The 21,039-nt window shown below is 41.3% G+C and overlaps 1 protein-coding gene and 1 long non-coding RNA gene across 5 annotated transcripts in view; one reads left to right on the forward strand and one right to left on the reverse strand.

The window, feature by feature from the left end:
* Nucleotides 1-21,039, reverse strand: part of LOC311079578 (uncharacterized protein) — a 447,200-nt gene that overhangs the window by 414,599 nt on the left and 11,562 nt on the right. For 2 of the 4 annotated variants that reach the window (XM_084109135.1, XM_084109137.1), the window contains exons 2-6: nt 15,256-15,412; nt 11,465-13,235; nt 6,400-6,510; nt 1,855-3,792; nt 1,571-1,744 (exon numbers count right to left, since the gene is read on the reverse strand). In XM_084109135.1, the coding sequence (XP_083965261.1) occupies nt 1,571-1,744; nt 1,855-3,792; nt 6,400-6,510; nt 11,465-13,110 (3,869 nt within the window). In that variant the 5' untranslated portion in view covers nt 13,111-13,235; nt 15,256-15,412. The remainder of the gene's footprint in view (nt 1-1,570; nt 1,745-1,854; nt 3,793-6,399; nt 6,511-11,464; nt 13,236-15,255; nt 15,413-21,039) is intronic. The other 2 variants (XM_084109138.1, XM_084109136.1) reach the window with 1 other exon arrangement.
* The window catches only part of LOC311080038, a 98,397-nt gene that overhangs the window by 6,751 nt on the left and 70,607 nt on the right, over nt 1-21,039 (forward strand). The gene's annotated exons all lie outside the window — the stretch shown is intronic.

Here is a 21,039-nt window from a genome sequence, read left to right on the forward strand (position 1 = left end):
TTTTATAGATTAGAAGTTTGTTCATATAAAGAGTTTGATTAGCAAGTACATGTTCAGGAAATGCATAATACTTTTGAACTTCCGCCCGCCTGCCCGCTCTGGTGCTCTCAGAGGCAATTTACGAACGCACCCACAATAGCCTAGTTTTTTATGTACCTGTTCGTTTTTTTAATAAAAATGACTAAATTCACACTGTTCACACTGTTCACGATGTTTTTGGGACTCAAACTGTTGGACAGCTAATTCAGAAAAAATACTTTCAAAATTTAAGACTTTATAAAGCCATGATAAGACTTTTTAATACTTTTTAAGGGTCTTAATTTTCCCAAAATTGATTTATCACCTTTTAATACTTTTCAAGACCCCGCGGATACCCTGTTGTGTGTATTATAGTAGTTCAATAAAGTCTTGTTTTATTTTTCATATATACAAGTGTCTTGTGCTGTGTGCAAGTTACTGCCTTAAACTGTAGATTTTGTTACCTTGCTCATAATCAGTGATCATAATTTTATGATATTATTACGTAGGCTACAGGATAATAATTTTGTCAAGAATAGTAGATAAAGTGTTAAATATTAATTCTGAATCATTTGCATATTAATTCGGTTCTTGTTCACTGTAATTCAATCACCCTTCGAGTTATATTGATCCTAGTTTCATCCACACACACTGAAACACAAGCAGTTTTCTCACAAGTTAAAATGTCAGTAAAAGGAAAATTCTTAAGCTGTGCCATTATTTATAAAGATTACTTTATTGTATTTGGAGCACACTATAATTATGCCATTAGCACACTTCAAGTGTACTTGAAATGCCACTAAAAGTTTGTTATCAGTATAATTTTAATGTATGTTCAACACTCTTACAGTGTAATTGAATTGCAATTGTAATGTTACCAAACTACATTTGAAGTTTATGCTGAGTGAATTCTGCATTTCAAAACTTAAATACAAGAGTATATTTAAAATGTACTTCAGTATAATTGAAATAGTTCCACTTTAGCACAAGCAAGTATGTTAAATACAACTTAAGTTGAACTTCAGCACTACTTTAAGTATACCAATTTATAGTGGGCCAGAAATACACTTAGTTATACTTAAGTACATATGAATAAATTGTCCTTAAGTATACTATTTTTTCACTAGGGAAGACACTGTCTTTCCTTGTCTTCAACCTCCTCTTACCCTCATTCCTTCACCTTTAACTCGCTTCACTTTTTTTCATCCAAAATAGCAAAGCTCATCTATGTCCTTTAACTGTTCTAAAGCTTTGATTTCCAAGTGAACAATTCGACAACTACTGTTGACACCTGTGAGGAGTGGGTATTGCCATTTGTGTAAAGAGTTTAGCATTTTGAAATAGGTTGCTTTCCAAAGAGACTAAAGAGACTTTACAGTAATTTTGAATGTTGTACTTCATGTAGAGAACTGTGTGTAGTGTTTTTTATATGATATACAACTGAAAACTGAGTGTAAAGTTTTTAAGTGTTGGTGATTGCATTTCAAGTTCCAATTAAATATATAAACAATTGAGAAACAATTTAAGTAATTAATAAATGTGAAACACAAACCTCAGAACATTGAGTTGACAGTTTGGACTCCTCAGTCCAATACAGAGCAGCTTCTCTCTTGAATCCTGCAGGTCATTGTTACTCAGGTCCAGCTCTCTCAGGGGGGAGTTTGATGATTGTAGAGCTGAAGACACAATTTCACAGTGCTGATCTGTGAGATTACAGTCTGCCAAACTGAAAAAAAAAAAAGGATATTTGATTAAAAGGCATGCAGGTGTCAAGACCTACTTCATCTATCATTATGTTCATATTTCAATTAAGTTGATTAATTTTTTCACACTCACAGAGCTTTTCTGCAGTTCCTCAGAGCAGGTAACAGTCTGCTTCGACCCTCTTGTGATGATATGATCTTGTACTTTTTAGGGTCAAACTCATCCATCACCTCCTCTGACATCAGGATCATGTTTGCCAAAGTTGAACATTGTGCAAGAGAAAGACGCTTGTCGTTTGTTCCAGATTTTAAAAATGCCTGCATTTCTTCAACAACAGAATTATTTTTCATCTCAACCAAGCAATGCGACAGATTCATCCATCTTTCAGGGCTGACATTGTTTTTTTGACCTCGTTTGAGGTTTTGGATTATTTTCTTGATGCTCTCTGGGTTGTTCTCTGTGTGAATCAGCAGATCCTGTAAGAGTCTCTGATTGGACTTCAGCGAGATGCCATGAAGGAATCGAAGGAGAAGATCCAGGTGTCCATTTTTACTCTTCAAGGCTTTATTCATTGCTCCCTTCAGAAACACATCCAGAGGAACATTTCCAGACTGAGTTCTGGACTTTCCTGTCAGGAACATTTCCAGAACTTCACTGTTCTTGTGTAAATAACAGAGAAACACATACAGTGCTGCAAAAAACTCCTGAAAGCTCAGATGTACAAAGCTGTAAACCTTCCTGTGATAAATCACAGATTCCTCCCTAAAGATCTCAGTGCAAATCCCAGAATACACTGAGGCGTCAGTGATGTCTATGCCGCTCTCAATCAGGTCCTCCTCATAGAACATCACATTGCCCTTCATCAGCTGATTGAAAGCCAGTTCAGCAAGTTTCACAATCACTTCTCTGTTGGACTGCAGGAGTTTCTCTGGATCTCTCTCTTCATACTTCTGGTTCCTCATACTAGTTTGAATGAGGAGGAAGTGGATGTACATTTCAGTCAGAGTTTGAGGGATTTCTGCACTGAGATGTTTCAGGATGTTTTGAAGCACAGTGGCTGAGATCCAGCAGAAGACGGGTATGTGGCACATGATGTGGAGGCTTCTTGCTCTTCTGATGTGTGAGATGATTCTGCTGGCTTGATCCTCATCACTGATTCTCTTCCTGAAATATTCCTCCTTCTGAGGGTCATTGAATCCCTGAATTTCTGTCACACGGTTGATGTAGTTTGTGGGGATCTGATTGGCTGCTGCTGGTCTGGTGGTGATCCAGATGAGAGCAGAGGGAAGCAGATCTCCTTTCATGAGGTTTGACATCAACACACCCACTGATGAAGACTCAGTCACATCAGAAACTTTCTCACTGTCTGAAAACATCAGTGTAATTCTGCTTTCATCCAGACCATCAAAGATGAACACAACTGTACATTCATCATACATCTTTGAATCCAGATATTGAAGTTCAGGATGAAAGTCCAGCAGAAGTCTGTGAAGACTGTACTGATGATCTTTAATCAAGTTCAGCTCTCTAAATGGAAGCACAAATATGAAATCTACATCCTGATTGGCTTTTCCCTCGGCCCAGTCCAGAATGAACTTCTGCACAGAGACGGTTTTTCCAATTCCAGCGATGCCTTTAGTAAGAACAGTCTTGATTTTGTCTTTCTTCTCTCTTCTCTTTTGCTCATATCCTAGTTCAGGTGAAGGATCAAAGATGTCATTGCAGTTGATTGGAGTGTCTTGGAGTGTCTTGTAACTTTTCTCCATCTGTAACACCTCATGTTCTTCATTCACTCCTTCACTCTCTCCCTCTATGATGTACAGCTGTGTGTAAATCCTGTTCAGGAGGGTCTGATTCTCTTGTAGTTTGATTCCCTCAAATACGCTCTCATACTTGTTCTTCATGCAGGTTTTGTGCTGGTCTTTGACTCTCTGCAGATCATCATGCACTGGCTGGTGAGAGTCGAGCTGCAGGGCTGCTTCTGTGTCATGATGACTGATGTGTTTCTGACAGGAGGAGGATGTGCTGGTCTGACAGGACACATCTCTTATCTGGTCAGCTCTCACACCACTGAAAACGCATTAAGATGAACAGAGACACAGAAACAAACAGAAAAGACATTTGTGAACAAAGAACAATTATTTTTATATGTTTAATATGAAAATCATACCACATGTAGAAATAAGTGTTTGCCCTTTCAGACAAATTTCTATCTATTGTGATGTGATATGATTTCATTAAATTAATTTACATGTAAATTACGACAGATGACAGAGGCTGCAAACTCAGTTTGTTACTGCATTCCTAGTTGCACATTAAAGTCCCCTTTGCCACAAGTGAGGCATGTGAAAAGTCAGAGAAGATTTTATGTCTAAAGAACCTGCGACCTTTCCTTTAGAAATAGAAAATCACAGATTTTATACTGATCACAAATTTCCTTTTATCTTGATCAGATAATATGAATCCTGATTTTTAAAAGTGTCATCAACATATGATTGGCAAGTTTAGAGATAATCAGTCTATTCATAGGAAGTTATTATTGGCTTATTTATGGCAGATCGATCAGATTTTCCTTACAAAACTTACATTTATATATTGATATAAAAAATATTGAAATGAGCAGAGATTTTCTGGCACCCTTAGCCATTCGTCACGACAACCAGATTGGGATCCACTGATTTTATTTATTCCTAGCCAGAATTTTCTCGTTTCAGTTTTTATCAAGATTGATCATTTCAGTGCATCACTAATTTAAAAGATAACTATCAATTAGAGGTGGGAAAAATGTGACGATTCGATAGTATCGCGATATTTGGGCCACAATTCAATATTATTGCGATTCTTAACATATTGCGATACAGCAAGTATTGCGATTCGATTCTGCGATGCATTGCGATTCATATTATTCAAAGGCATTACAAAAAATGACTGCTCAACTCACTTCACAGGTCACATTTAATTCTGTGAACATTATCTTCTACACATTAGCTGAAGTGCAAAAACTTAGAAGGGTTGTGCAAAAACTTTGTCCTTGAACATTCAGGACAGACCTTATTCTTGTATGTGAATGCTTTTTTACGTGAATATTATGACACGAGTGAAGCACAAAGCTTTGTTTACAAAAGAAAAAACAGGTTAGCAATTAAATGTTGCATCGCAGCCATGGAAACGTTTGGATTCATGACGAATGAGAGAGTTGTGCGTGAGCTCATAAATTTAAGCTTGTCGGCTTTGAATTTTGGTTGGCGATCTGGTCACCCAATTATCAGCGAATTTAACAATAATCCATTAGTTATTCCATATAGAAAGCTTGAATTGTCTACTTTTAAACAAAACAATTCAAAACGAAAAGAAACCGACTAGCCTACTCTATGCTTAGGCCTATGTAGATTATTCTGTATGAAGTGTTCATTTCTCTCTAGGCGCGTTCACTGCAAAGATGACGAGTCAGCATCATCAACTTCATCTTTGCAGCCGACACTGACACAGAAAACACTAGTTTATTAATAAACAATTAAAATGTCTCCTTGCTATATTTGACACATTCATAATCATTACTTTTGCTGGTTCTTTGTGACAGCTGTTATGTGCATTATTGGGAGCATCACCCTCCGGTTACATGAACGCGTCACCACCGCATCAGCACCGAAAACATGGAGATTTTATTTTAGAGAATAATCGCACAACCTATTCGATATTCTATAATTAAATAAACTACTCGAATATTCAAAAATCGTGACTCATCCCTGCATGGAATCTCAATTGTTTCTTTTCCCAAATCTTCACTCACGTCTCACCCATCTCCGAAGGGGATTATAAACGTTTCTTCCTTGGTTCGCTTTTAATTAGGCCTATTATTTTCGTATGCTTTACTGTGGTGAAGTATAACGCTATAGGACAGATAGCCTACATTTTTCCTTGTATGGCAAATTCTTTTTAACACAGTTTGTGCTTGTTATTAGACATGCGGCGTGTCAAGTTTATTTGTAAATAAAATGTACATTTTGCGGGTGATTTAGTTTCGCTTTCTCTTGCAAGCGCAATATCAAACATAACCTAAATGTCTTGCCCTTGTGGAAGATAAAATTCGCTCTTCATACTTTTACAACAAGTAGCCTCGAAAACATGAAGATATCAGAAAAGAGATCGATGGTCTCTTTCCTGCTCGTGTCCCACATCCCTCTCAAAGCGCAGAGCGGTAGGTTGTCTCACGTGTCACTACAAATAAACACTACACAATTTCAAAACCCCCCAACCACGCACCACCGCCGGTAGCTGGTCCATTACCAAAAAAACTGCCACCGTCACAGCCCTATAGCCCGAAAGTAAAACAGATAATTTTATTATTAAATACTGCAATACTTTGCGCTACTGTATCGATATAATTGTGTGCGCAAAATATCACGATACTGAACAAAATCGATTTTCCCCAACCACTACTGTCAATATAACACTGATGCAACACATGTAACAAAATAATTCCAGTGTAAATGTAGATCTAACAGAGAAATGTCAGACAGAAGCGTAAGAAAACACTATTTAAGACACTTTAACAAAGTGAAAAGATTCCTTTCTTTGCATCTTGAATTCCACTTGTTACTTGTTATACATGTTAAAGTTCTGAACCTTTGTGCATTCTGTGTTCATGTGTCTCTCACTCTACATGATGATACTCACACAGGGTCAAAGGTCACTGCTCCATCACTGAATTTTGGGGGCTCTTGCCTCTTCATGGACACACAGTTGGATCCTGGAGAAGCTGCTCTCTTTCTATTCCTGTTGTTGAGACTGAGAAAAAAAAACAGAAATATTTTAAATAGTTTATTTGCAGATTTTTTGGGCAACAATACTGTACTTTATAGAGCAGTATGTGTATTATGCATAGTTTTAGAGAAAAAACATGTTTTATTAATGGTGGGGTTAAAAGCATACCGGGGTATAATGTGCGTTTTTGATAATTTTCACAAAGATTTCATGGCCCACTGAATATGTTGTTGTATGAATAACAAACTGATGCAATATATCAAAAGAAAGAACAGACCATTTGCTTTTCAGTTAGTTTGTATGAGTCATTGTTAGTAGTGTAGTTTACCTGGGGTTTTCATATGTTCCTGGTTTATAACATGCCTTGATCTCAGGTCTGGATTGTTTATGTTTGCCTTTTGTTATTAAATCTGTTTAAGCATTTGGATTGGCCCTGGCCTTATCCTTGCGCACCCGTTACAGTGGGTAAATTTCATGAAGAAAGCAACATTTTGAGCAAAAAGCTGAGAAAGTGACTAGCAGCCTTGTCACCTGACCTGAATACTGTGCGCTGATTCGTTAAAACGGACTTATCGGGTTGTGTTCACAAAACACAAGGGTGCTTGTCGGTTTCTGCTGTAAAACGTGAACTTGCGATGCCTTGAGAATCATGGACAATACCGGCTTTTGTGACAAACGTGTTTAAAGCCCTATTCGGACAGGACTAGTTTAACTTGGAGAGGTGGGGTAAAGTAATAATTACCAGAGCTTCTCTGTGATTTTAGTCCCGTCCGAATGTGAATCTCAGTAATCATTACAGACAATGTGAGTAAAGATTATATAATAATAATAATTTGTTACATTTATATAGCGCTTTTCTAGGAACTCAAAGCGCTTCACATATGAAAAGGGGGAATCTCCTCAACCACCACCAATTGGCAGCATCACCTGGATGATGCGACGGCAGCCATATTGTGCCAGAACGCCCACCACACACCAGCTTACTGGTGGAGAGGAGACAGTGATGAAGCCAATCAGTATATGGGGATGATTAGGAGGCCATGATGGACAGAGGCCAAGGGGCAAATTTGGCCAGGATGCCAGGGTTACACCCCTATGGTATTTATTTAAAACCCCTAAAATCCCCACTGTTGCTCTCAACCAGCTTTCTTATTCCTGATATGATTTAGTGCGATTTTAGCAGATTTTTGAGCAGTAGATCTCTCCCCATTTGTCATTTCCTCTCCATCAGAGTAATCAGGCGTTAACTGTACATGACTCATTTCTCAGGCATCTTTAGAGCTCAGTGTTCACCCAAACAAGTGGCACTATCACACACAAAGCCCAACTCAAGGAGGGAGAATTAGAGCCGAATGTAAAGATCTTCTGTCTCCCAACCTCAAAGCAAATCTTTGAGTTCCAGCAAGACCTTCCTTTCAACGGTCTATTCTGATCTTTTCACATTTTGTTTCAGAAAAACAAGACAAAGTGGAACGTTCAGTTACTCGTCCAAATGTCTTGTTTACTGTAACTCCCAACAATTGTAAAAGTAAATATTCTGGCTCTCAGAGCATCAGAAAGATATTGGGCATTATAAATACAGTTTTTATACATAAAAGTTTAGGGGCCCAAACTTCTAGTGCAGGCTGCATGTATTACGTTGTTCAGTTTTTTCATGAAGAACGTACTGGGATTTTTAATGACCACAGAGAGTCAGGACCTCGGTTTAACGTCTCATTCAAAGGAAAAAGGTCCGGAAAAATTACCTCAGGTAATACTAATCCCATGCGAATAGACCCGCTGTAAATATATACGTAAATATTTTGTCATTTCGTGTTTAAAAGTAGTTTTACTTAGTTTACTTAGTAGTTTTTGATTTTTCAAGTATGGAGACGCTTGAAAAAGCTTTCATTTGCGTTCTAGACGCAAACTCAAGTGTTTTCCACACACCATTCAGATCAAAAAGAAGATCGAAAGCACTTGTTAGAGGCACGAAACATCTTTTAGCGTTAGGTAAGTGCCTCTGACCAACACAATCCAATCTGAACTTAATTAATACATTGTTCGACAGGACATAACTGTTTTCTATATATATATATATATATATATATATATATATATATATATATACACAACCCCAAATCAGAAAAAGTTGGGACACTGTACAAATTGTGAGTAAAAAAGGAATGGAATAATTTACAAATCTCATAAACTTATATTTTATTCACAATAGAATATAGATAACATATCAAATGTTGAAAGTGAGACATTTTGAAATGTCATGCCAAATATTGGCTCATTTTGGATTTCATGAGAGCTACACATTCCAAAAAAGTTGGGACAGGTAGCAATAAGAGGCCGGAAAAGTTAAATGTACATGTAGGGAACAGCTGGAGGACCAATTTGCAACTTATTAGGTCAATTGGCAACATGATTGGGTATAAAAAGAGCCTCTCAGAGTGGCAGTGTCTCTCAGAAGTCAAGATGGGCACAGGATCACCAATTCCCCCAATGCTGCGGCGAAAAATAGTGGAGCAATATCAGAAAGGAGTTTCTCAGAGAAAAATTGCAAAGAGTTTGAAGTTATCATCATCTACAGTGCATAATATCATCCAAAGATTCAGAGAATCAGGAACAATCTCTGTGCGTAAGGGTCAAGGCCGGAAAACCATACTGGATGCCCATGATCTTCGGGCCCTTAGACAGCACTGCATCACATACAGGAATGCTACTGTAATGGAAATCACAACATGGGCTCAGGAATACTTCCAGAAAACATTGTCGGTGAACACAATCCACCGTGCCATTCGCCGTTGCCGGCTAAAACTCTATTGGTCAAAAAAGAAGCCGTATCTAAACAGGATCCAGAAGCGCAGGCATTTTCTCTGGGCCAAGGCTCATTTAAAATGGACTGTGGCAAAGTGGAAAACTGTTCTGTGGTCAGACGAATCAAAATTTGAAGTTCTTTTTGGAAAACTGGGACACTATGTCATCCGGACTAAAGAGGACAAGAACAACCCAAGTTGTTATCAGCGCTCAGTTCAGAAGCCTGCATCTCTGATGGTATGGGGTTGCATGAGTGTGTGTGGCATGTGCAGCTTACACATCTGGAAAGGCACCATCAATGCTGAAAGGTATATCCAAGTTCTAGAACAACATATGCTTCCATCCAGACGTCGTCTCTTTCAGGGAAGACCTTGCATTTTCCAACATGACAATGCCAGACCACATACTGCATCAATTACAATATCATGGCTGCGTAGAAGAAGGATCTGGGTACTGAAATGGCCAGCCTGAAGTCCAGATCTTTCACCCATAGAAAACATTTGGTGCATCATAAAGAGGAAGATGCGGCAAACAAGACCTACGACAGTTGAGCAACTAGAAGCCTGTATTAGACAAGAATGGGACAACATTCCTATTCCTAAACTTGAGCAACTTGTCTCCTCAGTCCCCAGACGTTTGCAGACTGTTATAAACAGAAGAGGGGATGCCACACAGTGGTAAACATGGCCTTGTCCCAACTTTTTTGAGATGTGTAGATGCCATGAAATTTAAAATCAACTTATTTTTCCCTTAAAATGATACATTTTCTCAGTTTAAACATTTGATATGTCATCTATGTTGTATTCTGAATAAAATATTGAAATTTGAAACTTCCACATCATTGCATTCTGTTTTTATTCACAATTTGTACAGTGTCCCAACTTTTTCTGATTTGGGGTTGTATATATATATATATATGTATATAAAGCACGTGATATCAGGAAGCAACACACAAGAACACGGCAGGAGGGGGACGGCGGTGTGTAAATTAAGTTACTCCTCCCACTTCTGCTAGTTTTACTGAGATATCTTATCCCATGCGAATTGGCCATTAATATTACAGACGTTATTACTTTACTCCATCTACCCTTGTAAAGTTAATCACGTCTGAATAGGGCTTTTGATTCAGAATGTGCTATACTTGGAGGATAACACACAGCAGTCAGTTCATTTTTTATTTTAAACATGCCGTTTGTCCGTTTTTGCAAATTAACTCTTCATTTATTAACGGTGAATTAGTCAATTCATTGCTATAAGTTGACTTTAAAAGTTGATGCCTTTTGTCAGTTATAGTTTATTTATTTGTGTCTACTTCTTTAAAACTGTCAATAAACTCACAGACACACTGGTGAAGTGAAGAAAAGAATAAACAATATAGAAGTAAGAATCATAACTACAATGTGTGTGAGTCATTGATGTTTATTAAATATTTTGAGGAGCTATTTTAGAATATTTTAACTCAAACCGACCACTAGTGGGAACTTTTTCATTTTATTTACATTTAATGCAAGTTCAGTGTAAAACTTTATTTTTACTTCTGTTGTTTCTTGATTTCACTTCAGCAATAAAACCCTATGTGTCTTTTATCAAAAGAGGCCAGTAGCCAGAAGCATTCATGAAATTAAAACCCTTCAAGTTTTTAAATCACCAAATGGAGTTTGAATGTCACCTAGCGGCCATATTGGCTACTGCGCCTAAAACTCCCAGAGCATATTGATAGTTTGAGACAAATTTGAAAGACAGCATGGTTGGATTTACCACTTTGACTTGCAGTTTTAGGTGCCCAGGCACAGGTTTTATATTAATAGAAAAGAAAAATAAACGTAAAGCAGCACATTAAGTTCAGCATCCATTTAAGTTTGTATGTAATTTTCCAGTCTATTTTTAAGAATAGGATCGCCAGATAAGAGGCGAATGAGACTAACTAGTTATCTGGATATCTATAGATATATTCAATTTAGATACATATTTTACATAGCCTTTTTACCCTTTATTTTAACAACTATTTGTGCAGCCATACACTTGTGTTTGTGTGTGTTATTGCCAGTGTTGTAGCCTAGTTTTAGGGGCGATTAATATAATATAATATAATATAATATAATATAATATAATATAATATAATATAATCAGTGCCAGCAGAATCTGGACTGGCCCTGAACTTCATGATACTCACACAGGGTTAAAGGTCACAGCAGGTCCATCACTGAACATAGGGGGATTATACATGCAGATGTTACTCTTCATGGACACACAGCTGGATACTGGAGATGGTCCATCACTGAGATTAGGGGGATTATACATGGAGCTGTTACTCTTCATGGACACACATCTGAATCCTGGAGATGGTCCATCACTGAGATTAGGGGGATTATACATGGAGCTGTTACTCTTTATGGACACACAACTGAATCCTGAAGATGGTCCATCACTGAGATTAGGGGGATTATACATGGAGCTGTTACTCTTCATGGACACACAGCTGAATCCTGAAGATGGTCCATCACTGAGATTAGGGGGATTATACATGGAGCTGTTACTCTTCATGGACACACATCTGAATCCTGGAGATGGTCCATCACTGAGATTAGGGGGATTATACATGGAGCTGTTACTCTTCATGGACACACAACTGAATCCTGAAGATGGTCCATCACTGAGATTAGGGGGATTATACATGGAGCTGTTACTCTTCATGGACACACAGCTGAATCCTGAAGATGGTCCATCACTGAGATTAGGGGGATTATACATGGAGCTGTTACTCTTCATGGACACACAGCTGAATCCTGGAGATGGTCTATCACTGAGATTAGGGGGATTATACATGGAGCCGTTACTCTTCATGGACACACAGCTGAATCCTGGAGATGGTCCTTCACTGAACATAGGGGGATTATACATGGAGCTGTTACTCTTCATGGACACACAGCTGAATCCTGGAGATGGTCCATCACTGAGATTAGGGGGATTATACATGGAGCCGTTACTCTTCATGGACACACAGCTGAATCCTGAAGATGGTCCATCACTGAGATTAGGGGGATTATACATGGAGCCGTTACTCTTCATGGACACACAGCTGAATCCTGGAGATGGTCCTTCACTGAACTTAGGGGGATTATACATGGAGCTGTTACTCTTCATGGACACACAGCTGAATCCTGGAGATGGTCCATCACTGAGATTAGGGGGATTATACATGGAGCCGTTACTCTTCATGGACACACATCTGAATCCTGGAGATGGTCCTTCGCTGAACATAGGGGGATTATACATGGAGCTGTTACTCTTCATGGACACACAGCTGAATCCTGAAGATGGTCCATCACTGAGATTAGGGGGATTATACATGGAGCCGTTACTCTTCATGGACACACAGCTGAATCCTGGAGATGGTCCATCACTGAACATAGGGGGATTATACATGGAGCTGTTACTCTTCATGGACACACAACTGAATCCTGAAGATGGTCCATCACTGAGATTAGGGGGATTATACATGGAGCTGTTACTCTTCATGGACACACAGCTGAATCCTGAAGATGGTCCATCACTGAGATTAGGGGGATTATACATGGAGCCGTTACTCTTCATGGACACACAGCTGAATCCTGAAGATGGTCCATCACTGAGATTAGGGGGATTATACATGGAGCCGTTACTCTTCATGGACACACAGCTGAATCCTGGAGATGGTCCTTCACTGAACATAGGGGGATTATACATGGAGCTGTTACTCTTCATGGACACACAGCTGAATCCTGGAGATGGTCCATCACTGAACATAGGGGGATTATACATGGAGTTGTTACTCTTCATGGACACACAGCTGAATACTGGAGATGCTGCTCTCTGAGAGTGAATAGACGCCTCCTCCTCTCACACACTCATTTTACAGGTCCGTTTCTCCTCTTCCTCCTTGATGTGAGACTTTATGTAAAGGCCTGTATGTGGACACAGAGGACATGCACAGAACACAGTTGAATTTTGACACATTTTATTTAAGTGGCATTTAATTCATTTTAACTTAACGTCAACAGTTTTTCTCCAGTTAATAGTGTGTGTTTGTAGAGCAACATGTCGGCCACACTTTCAAACACAGCAGCCTCGTTTAAACACTGGATTCATCTTCACTTTAATGACACTGCTGAACTCTTGCAGGTGTTTTTCACAATCCGTTTTTTCGTCTCGCATTAAGCAAATATGGTGTTTGTTATGTGTTTATCCTACGGCCACACTTTCTTTCCCCAGTATTACTGCGTCACTGAACACACATTACAATATTATAAAAAATAATTAAATACGTATTTAACGTCAACCGAAGATTTCAACATTAAAATAATATTCTCCTTTTAAAGGAAAAAGTAAGTGCAAGTTTAACCATTTTCAGCCATTTGAGTGTTACAGTCACTGTTGTGCCTGAACGCGTTCATTGAACGATAGTTCATGAACTCGTTCATATTTTGGGCGAACGTGAACTGAACATACTGTATTACTGCCTGATGAACGATACTTTGAACTCGTTCATTTTGTGCTGCGTTCCAGTCCAAAATTGTCATGCACTTCACTCGCTAACTTCCCTCCATCTCGTTCACTTGGATGTATGTCATTGCTTACATTGCACAGGTGCCCACTACTGGCGGAAACTGCAATGGGCTGAATTGGAACGTCCTAAGCCCTAGATCACTTGGAATCAGCTAAAGAGTTGATTTATTTATTTATTTATTTTTCCCTTTAAGAATTTGTTTAATGCAGCATCCAAATGTTTATAGGTGTATTTGGGTTGTTTTAAATAAAAAATAAAAATCGAATTAATATATCATAGAGCTGTTTGTTGTGGTGGTGATTACATTAGATCTGTGGGGACGTCACAATCGTACTGCATTGTGGGACATATAGGTACCTGATGTGTACATATGAATTAGACTCGCTCCCTTGGTCAAAATCGAGGGAGCGAGGGTCTGTCCATATAAACTTCCCTCGTCCACTCGGCAGGGATTCCCCCGAGGGGAAGTGCTTAGGGAAGTTCACAAGTGCATGTCTAAAAGTGGACTGGAACGCAGCTCTGGTGGTCTGTGAATGGCACGCTCTCTCAGCTTAACTTCGTTCAATAGAATGCCAGATTTCTATAGAGCCTTCCAGGCGAAAACCCGGCTAAAACACACTGTAAACAGGCCTTAATATGTAGCGGAAAAAACACCCAATCTGGCAACACCAGCCACAAGTGTCGCACCGCCGCCATGCGTAATCAAAACAAAAAGCAACATGTAGGCGACATCGCGGCAAAGCAGCGAGGAGGCGTCGTATGATCACTTAAACAAGTTTTATGACAAGGTCTGTGAGGATGGGAAAAATCGTACATTTCCGTGCAAACTTTGCCCGCCGGCTTTCAAAAAGAAAATCCGCACTTGTTGAACCGCTGCCTGGTATATTTTTCCAGGATTCCAGTATTCCTCTTTAGTATGTACTGAAATGGAATTTGAAATGGAAAATTATTAAAATTGAAAAACATTTGCACCGGTTTCCGGCAAGATGGATTCCACCGAGAAAGCTAAAAGAAAAGATCAGTTCTCACCGTTAAAGATCACACCAACAGCTAAAAGGCAGGATACGGGGACAGAAGGGAAAGAAGGTATGAATGCGGTCCTGGAAGCAATAAAGCAGCTAACTGATAAGGTGGATACACTAGGCACCCAGCTGCAACAGAACTCAATCATGTTGACTACCATAAAGCTGTCGAGTTCAACGCGGCAGAAATTAAAGATTGCAAAACCCAGTTACAATCGACTGTTCGACATACAATCGACGTATCGGCTGTAAAGAAAGACAATGCAGAGCTAATGGAGAGTGTCCTTGAGCTAGAACAATACAAACGCCGGTGGAATCTTAGGATTCGGGGACTAAAAGAAAAAGAAGGTGAAGACATACGTGAGGCGGTCGCTGATTTACTAGTTAAAATCTCACCATCATGGTCCTCGAGCATCAACCAGATTGTGACCTCGATTGCATCGAGATGCGCTGTGGAGAATGACCAAGGATCACGCGATCTGCAAAGAACTTCGTATCAGCTTCATCAAAGACCTCTGCAAAGGCGACAGGGAGACCCGAGCTGCACTGTGGCCTAAAACAAAAGAAGCAAGAGATGCTGGAAAGAGTGCATACTTCAGACGGTGGTGCTGGATACATTAACAGACAGAGAGTCTCTTAGGAGCACACGAGGTAACTTGATGGGATCAAGGGGCCTTGTTGTTCAAGGTTTGAAAAGGCCTTTTGACTTTATGATCATTTTGGATGGTTTCATCTACATTTAATCCATACTTAAGGGACATTGCCTGTTTGGGCTTTCTTTTCTCACTTCTTTTAAAAGCATAGTCTGTTGGACATTAATATTTTCTGACGGTTGTTAGTTTGTTTGTTATGAATGTTTTTTTTTTTTTTTTTTCGTGCATTTCACTTAATGCTAGGGGCTTAAGAGAGAACACTAAGAGGAAATCAATATTTTTGTTTTGCAAGGGCGAAAAAGCACACTTTATTTTCTTGCAAGAAACAGACTCAAAACCAGAGGATGAAAAGTTTTGGGTAAACCAATGGGGTGACAAAATGATCTAACTAGATCACCAGGTGTGGCCATCTTGTTCTGTAACTCACCTGGTAAAATAGTGACATCTAGTTTTAGCAATAATGGTCACTGGCTAATTTCTGTTCTGAAAATGGATGATCACTACTTTATTCTGGTTAATGTTTATGGGTTCAATAATTTAATTCAAAAAAGACAGTTGATTTCATATGTTTCTAATGTCATAGTAAACCTCAAACTCATTTATCCAACTGATTTTATAGTTATGGGTGGTGACTTTAACATGGTTAGTGATGAATGGCTTGATAGATGTCCATCCAGATGTAATCACAGTTCTTACAACCCTGTTCAACTGATCTTTGTCGCACTCACAATTTATTGGATCCCTGGAGATTTAAGTATCCTAATGCTAAGCAATATTCATGGTTTAAACCAAACATAGCAGCAAAGTCAAGAATAGATTTTTAGTTAACCTCAGTCTCCGCTATAAACTTCGTCGGCGACTGTTGTATGTCAGTAGCTCCTGTCACAGATTACGCTGTTATTAAATTGAGTTTTAATCCTCCTGGTGTTAGCCGACAGAATAAAGGGTATTGGAAATTCAATTCTAGTTTATTAAAAAGCCAATCATTTAATGAAAGTATCAAAGCCACAATCTCTAATTTGATGTCTGATAATTCTATAGTATCCGATGTCTCCAAATGGGAATTCCTTAAATTTAAAATTAGAGAATATTCTATTCATTTTGGAAAAACAATCAATAGAAGTAACAGATTATCTGAAATTAATATTATTAAAGAAATAAATATCTATTATAATAAAACTTCACCTACTAATAATGATAAACAGAAACTGCAAAATCTTCTAAACAAGCTTGATGAAATCTATCTCCGTAAAGCGGATGGATTTGAGGATTGAGGATGGGGAAAGAAGTACCTCATACTTCTGTCATTTAGAAAAAAAGAAGGCAAGAGAAACTTTCAATTAAAGCCATATCGCTCCAGGGCCAGGTAATTACAGATCAAGCTTCAATCAGTAAGGAAGTTGTCTCTTTCTACAGCAATTTATATTCCTCAACCTTTTCCCTGGACGATGAAATATTATTTTTCAACCATATTAAAGATCTCATTCCCCATATAGATGATGAATCAACTTCTGTTGAGTTGGATAAAGTAGTTGGTAGTTTGTCTTCGGACAAATCTCCAGGATTGTGATGGCCTTATGGACAATTTTTATAAACACTTTTGGACCTTACTAAAAGACCCTTTTTTGCTTATGTTAAAAGAAGCAACTGAAAGTTTGACTTTCCCTCTCACAATGAAACTGTCACGACGGGATAAATACAAAAAGGTGCAAGGACTCAAGTGCAGAGAAATGATATTTATTTATAAAAGAAAAACAAATACAAAACAAAACCCACGAGGGGGGAAAACATAACCAGAAAATACAAAATCAAAAACTGAACAAGAACTTACTGGGGAATCACAGGGAACAGGAAACATTAGACAACAAACCGACACAGACTGCAAACAAGAGGGGACTTATAAAGGGAACAAATCAAGAGGGAACAGGTGGAAGAACTCAAACAATAATCAGATAACAAGGGGGAGGGATCAGACAATGACATGAGCACATGGCCCAAAATAACAAAACACCCATGTGCAACACAAGACAGGACAGGCAATGTGACACTACCCCCTCCCTACGGAGCGGCTACCAGACGCTCCATCAGGCCAGGGCGGGACGGGAGGGACAGACCAGGGCGGGACGGGAGGGACAGACCAGGGCGGAGACTCTCCCTCGGGCGGCCAGGGCGGAGACTCTCCCTCGGGCGGCCAGGGCGGAGACTCTCCCTCGGGCGGCCAGGGCGGAGACTCTCCCTCGGGCGGCCAGGGCGGAGACTCTCCCTCGGGCGGCCAGGGCGGAGACTCTCCCTCGGGCGGCCAGGGCGGAGACTCTCCCTCGGGCGGCCAGGGCGGAGACTCTCCCTCGGGCGGCCAGGGCGGAGACTCTCCCTCGGGCGGCCAGGGCGGAGACTCTCCCTCGGGCGGCCAGGGCGGAGACTCTCCCTCGGGCGGCCAGGGCGGAGACTCTCCCTCGGGCGGCCAGGGCGGAGACTCTCCCTCGGGCGGCCAGGGCGGAGACTCTCCCTCGGGCGGCCAGGGCGGAGACTTCCCCTCGGGCGGCCAGGGCGGAGACGACCCATCGGGCGGCCAAGGTGGAGACTTTCCCTCGGGTGGCCAGGGCGGAGACGACCCCTCGGGCGGCCATGGCACAGGAACAGACACCACCGGCTCAGGAACTAGAACAGACACCACCGGCTCAGGAACTAGAACAGACACCACCGGCTCAGGAACTGGAACAGACACCACCGGCTCAGGAACAGACACCACCGGCTCCGGAACAGACACCGGCTCGGCGGCGGCCATCTTGTCCGAAGACACAGGCTCGGCAGACGTGACGTGAACAGTCTCTGTGGCGGCCATCTTGTCCGAAGACACAGGTGGAGTTTTTTCGGTTCCTTGCCACTGTTGCCTTTGGCTTGCTCAGTTGGGGATATTTTGGGGATATTTTGGGGATATTTAATTTTATTCTATCAATCAATAAATTCCACTAGAAACAAACTTTGTTGTATTATTTTATTTTAATACTGTGAAGCTGCTTTGATACAATCGAAGACACAAGCCCGGCAGACGTGACGTGAACAGTCTCTGTGGCGGCCATCCTGTCCGAAGACACAGGCCCGGCAGACGTGACGTGAACAGTCTCTGTGGCGGCCATCTTGTCCGAAGACACAGGCCCGGCAGACGTGACGTGAACAGTCTCTGTGGCGGCCATCTTGTCCAAAGACACAGGCTCGGCAGACGTGACGTGAACAGTCTCTGGCTGGGCAGACGTGACGTGAACAGTCTCTGGCTGGGCAGACGTGACGTGAACAGTCTCTGGCTGGGCAGACGTGACGTGAACAGTCTCTGGCTGGGCAGACGTGACGTGAACAGTCTCTGGCTGGGCAGACGTGACGTGAACAGTCTCTGGCTGGGCAGACGTGACGGATCGCTGGGGTGGTGCAGGCAGTGCGAGCAGCTCGGGCGGGGCCAGTAGAGCATGACGCCTGGGCGGCGCGGGCAGAGCAAGACGCCTGGGTGGTGTGGGCAGAGCAAGACACCTGGGCGGTGCGTCAGGGACGGCAGTCACCTCCGGGATGGTCTCCGTGTTAGGAGCCACCGGACTCGGGATCACCGGACTCGGGACCACCGGAACAGGGACCACTGGAACAGGGACCACCGGAACAGGGACCACCGGAACTGGGACCACCGGAACAGTTACGGAGGGAGCCTTTCTCCTCCTCCTGTGTCTTGGAGCCACCGGACTCGGGATCACCGGACTCGGGACCACCGGACTCGGGACCACCGAAACAGGAACCACCGGAACTGGGACCACCGGAACAGTTACGGAGGGAGCCTTTCTCCTCCTCCTGTGTCTTGGAGCCACCGGACTCTTGACCACCGGAACTGGGACCACCGGCACTGGGACCACCGACCTGGCAATTCTCTCCCGATGACGAATAAGACCCTCCACCATCACCTCAAAACTGACCCGATCAAATGCTGATCGGATCAGCCAGTCCATCGGTTCGTCAAGCGCATGATTGAATAAGTCCTTACGAGCCTCCTCGCCAAGATTCAGCCCCTCAGCTGCGCTACAGAACACGTGACTGAATTCTCTCACCCCCGTCCCCTGCTGACGGAGGGAGACTAGCTCCTGAAATCGGAGAATCCGCTCCCAGTGCGGACAGGAGACTGGTTGCGCCCCCTTTCTCCGCTGAGTCCTCATTTGGTCGGTTCGTTCTGTCACGACGGGATAAATACAAAAAGGTGCGAGGACTCAAGTGCAGAGAAATGATATTTATTTATAAAAGAAAAACAAATACAAAACAAAACTCACGAGGGGGGAAAACATAACCAGAAAATACAAAATCAAAAACTGAACAAGAACTTACTGGGGAATCACAGGGAACAGGAAACATTAGACAACGAACCGACACAGACTGCAAACAAGAGGGGACTTATAAAGGGAACAAATCAAGAGGGAACAGGTGGAAGAACTCAAACAATAATCAGATAACAAGGGGGAGGGATCAGACAATGACATGAGCACATGGCCCAAAATAACAAAACACCCATGTGCAACACAAGACAGGACAGGCATGTGACAGAAACAAGGTATCATAACCTTAATCCCCAAACCTTATAAGGACCCCAAAATCTTAGATAACTTTAGACCAATCACATTATTAAACACTGATTATAAAATTTTAACCCTTATATATGCTAACAGATTAAAATGAGTTTTACACAAAATCATAAGTGATTCTCAATCCGGTTTTATGAAGGGGAGATCCATACACAACAATATTTGTTTAATAATAATAATAATAAATTTTATTTGTATTGCACTTTACACGTGAAGAACACATCTCAAAGTGCTACAGGTGCACATGTAAAAACACTAAACATAAGAACAGTCAAAACAGCAAGAAATAAAATTATATTAAGAAAATGCAATACAAAATAAGTGAGTCTTTAAATTATTTTTAAAAACCTCTATAGATTGTGGCGCCCTTAAGTGGTTGGGGAGGGTATTCCACAGTCGAGGCGCAGCCACCTGGAAGGCCCTATCTCCCATAGTGCGGAGTTTAGACTTGGGAACCTGGAGTTGGTGGCTGTCAGAGGAACGGAGATGTCAGGTTGGGTTTTGCCTAATATTGATGAGGTCTTGGAGGTACACTGGTGCGCTGCCGTAGACACACTGATAGGTCAGGAGACAGATCTTATACTCAATCCTGAACCTAACAGGAAGCCAGTGAAGTTTATGGAGAATTGGAGTGATGTGCTCAGATTTACGCACCCTCATCAGAACCCTGGCAGCGCAGTTCTGAATGTACTGCAGTCTCTGCAGGCTCCTGCCAGGGATCCCGATGAGGAGTGCATTGCAGTAGTCGAGCCTGGAGGAGACAAAGGCATGAACCAGCTTCTCTGAATCGGAAAAGGAGAGGGAGGGGCGGAGTTTGGAGATGTTCCGGAGATGAAAGAATGCAGTCTTACAGATAAATTGGATGTGGGTGTTAAATGATAGGTGGGGGTCAAATCGAACCCCCAGGTTTGTTATAG

This window comes from Abramis brama (assembly GCF_963993115.1).
Source record: "Abramis brama genome assembly, chromosome: 1".
Taxonomy (NCBI): domain Eukaryota; kingdom Metazoa; phylum Chordata; class Actinopteri; order Cypriniformes; family Leuciscidae; genus Abramis; species Abramis brama.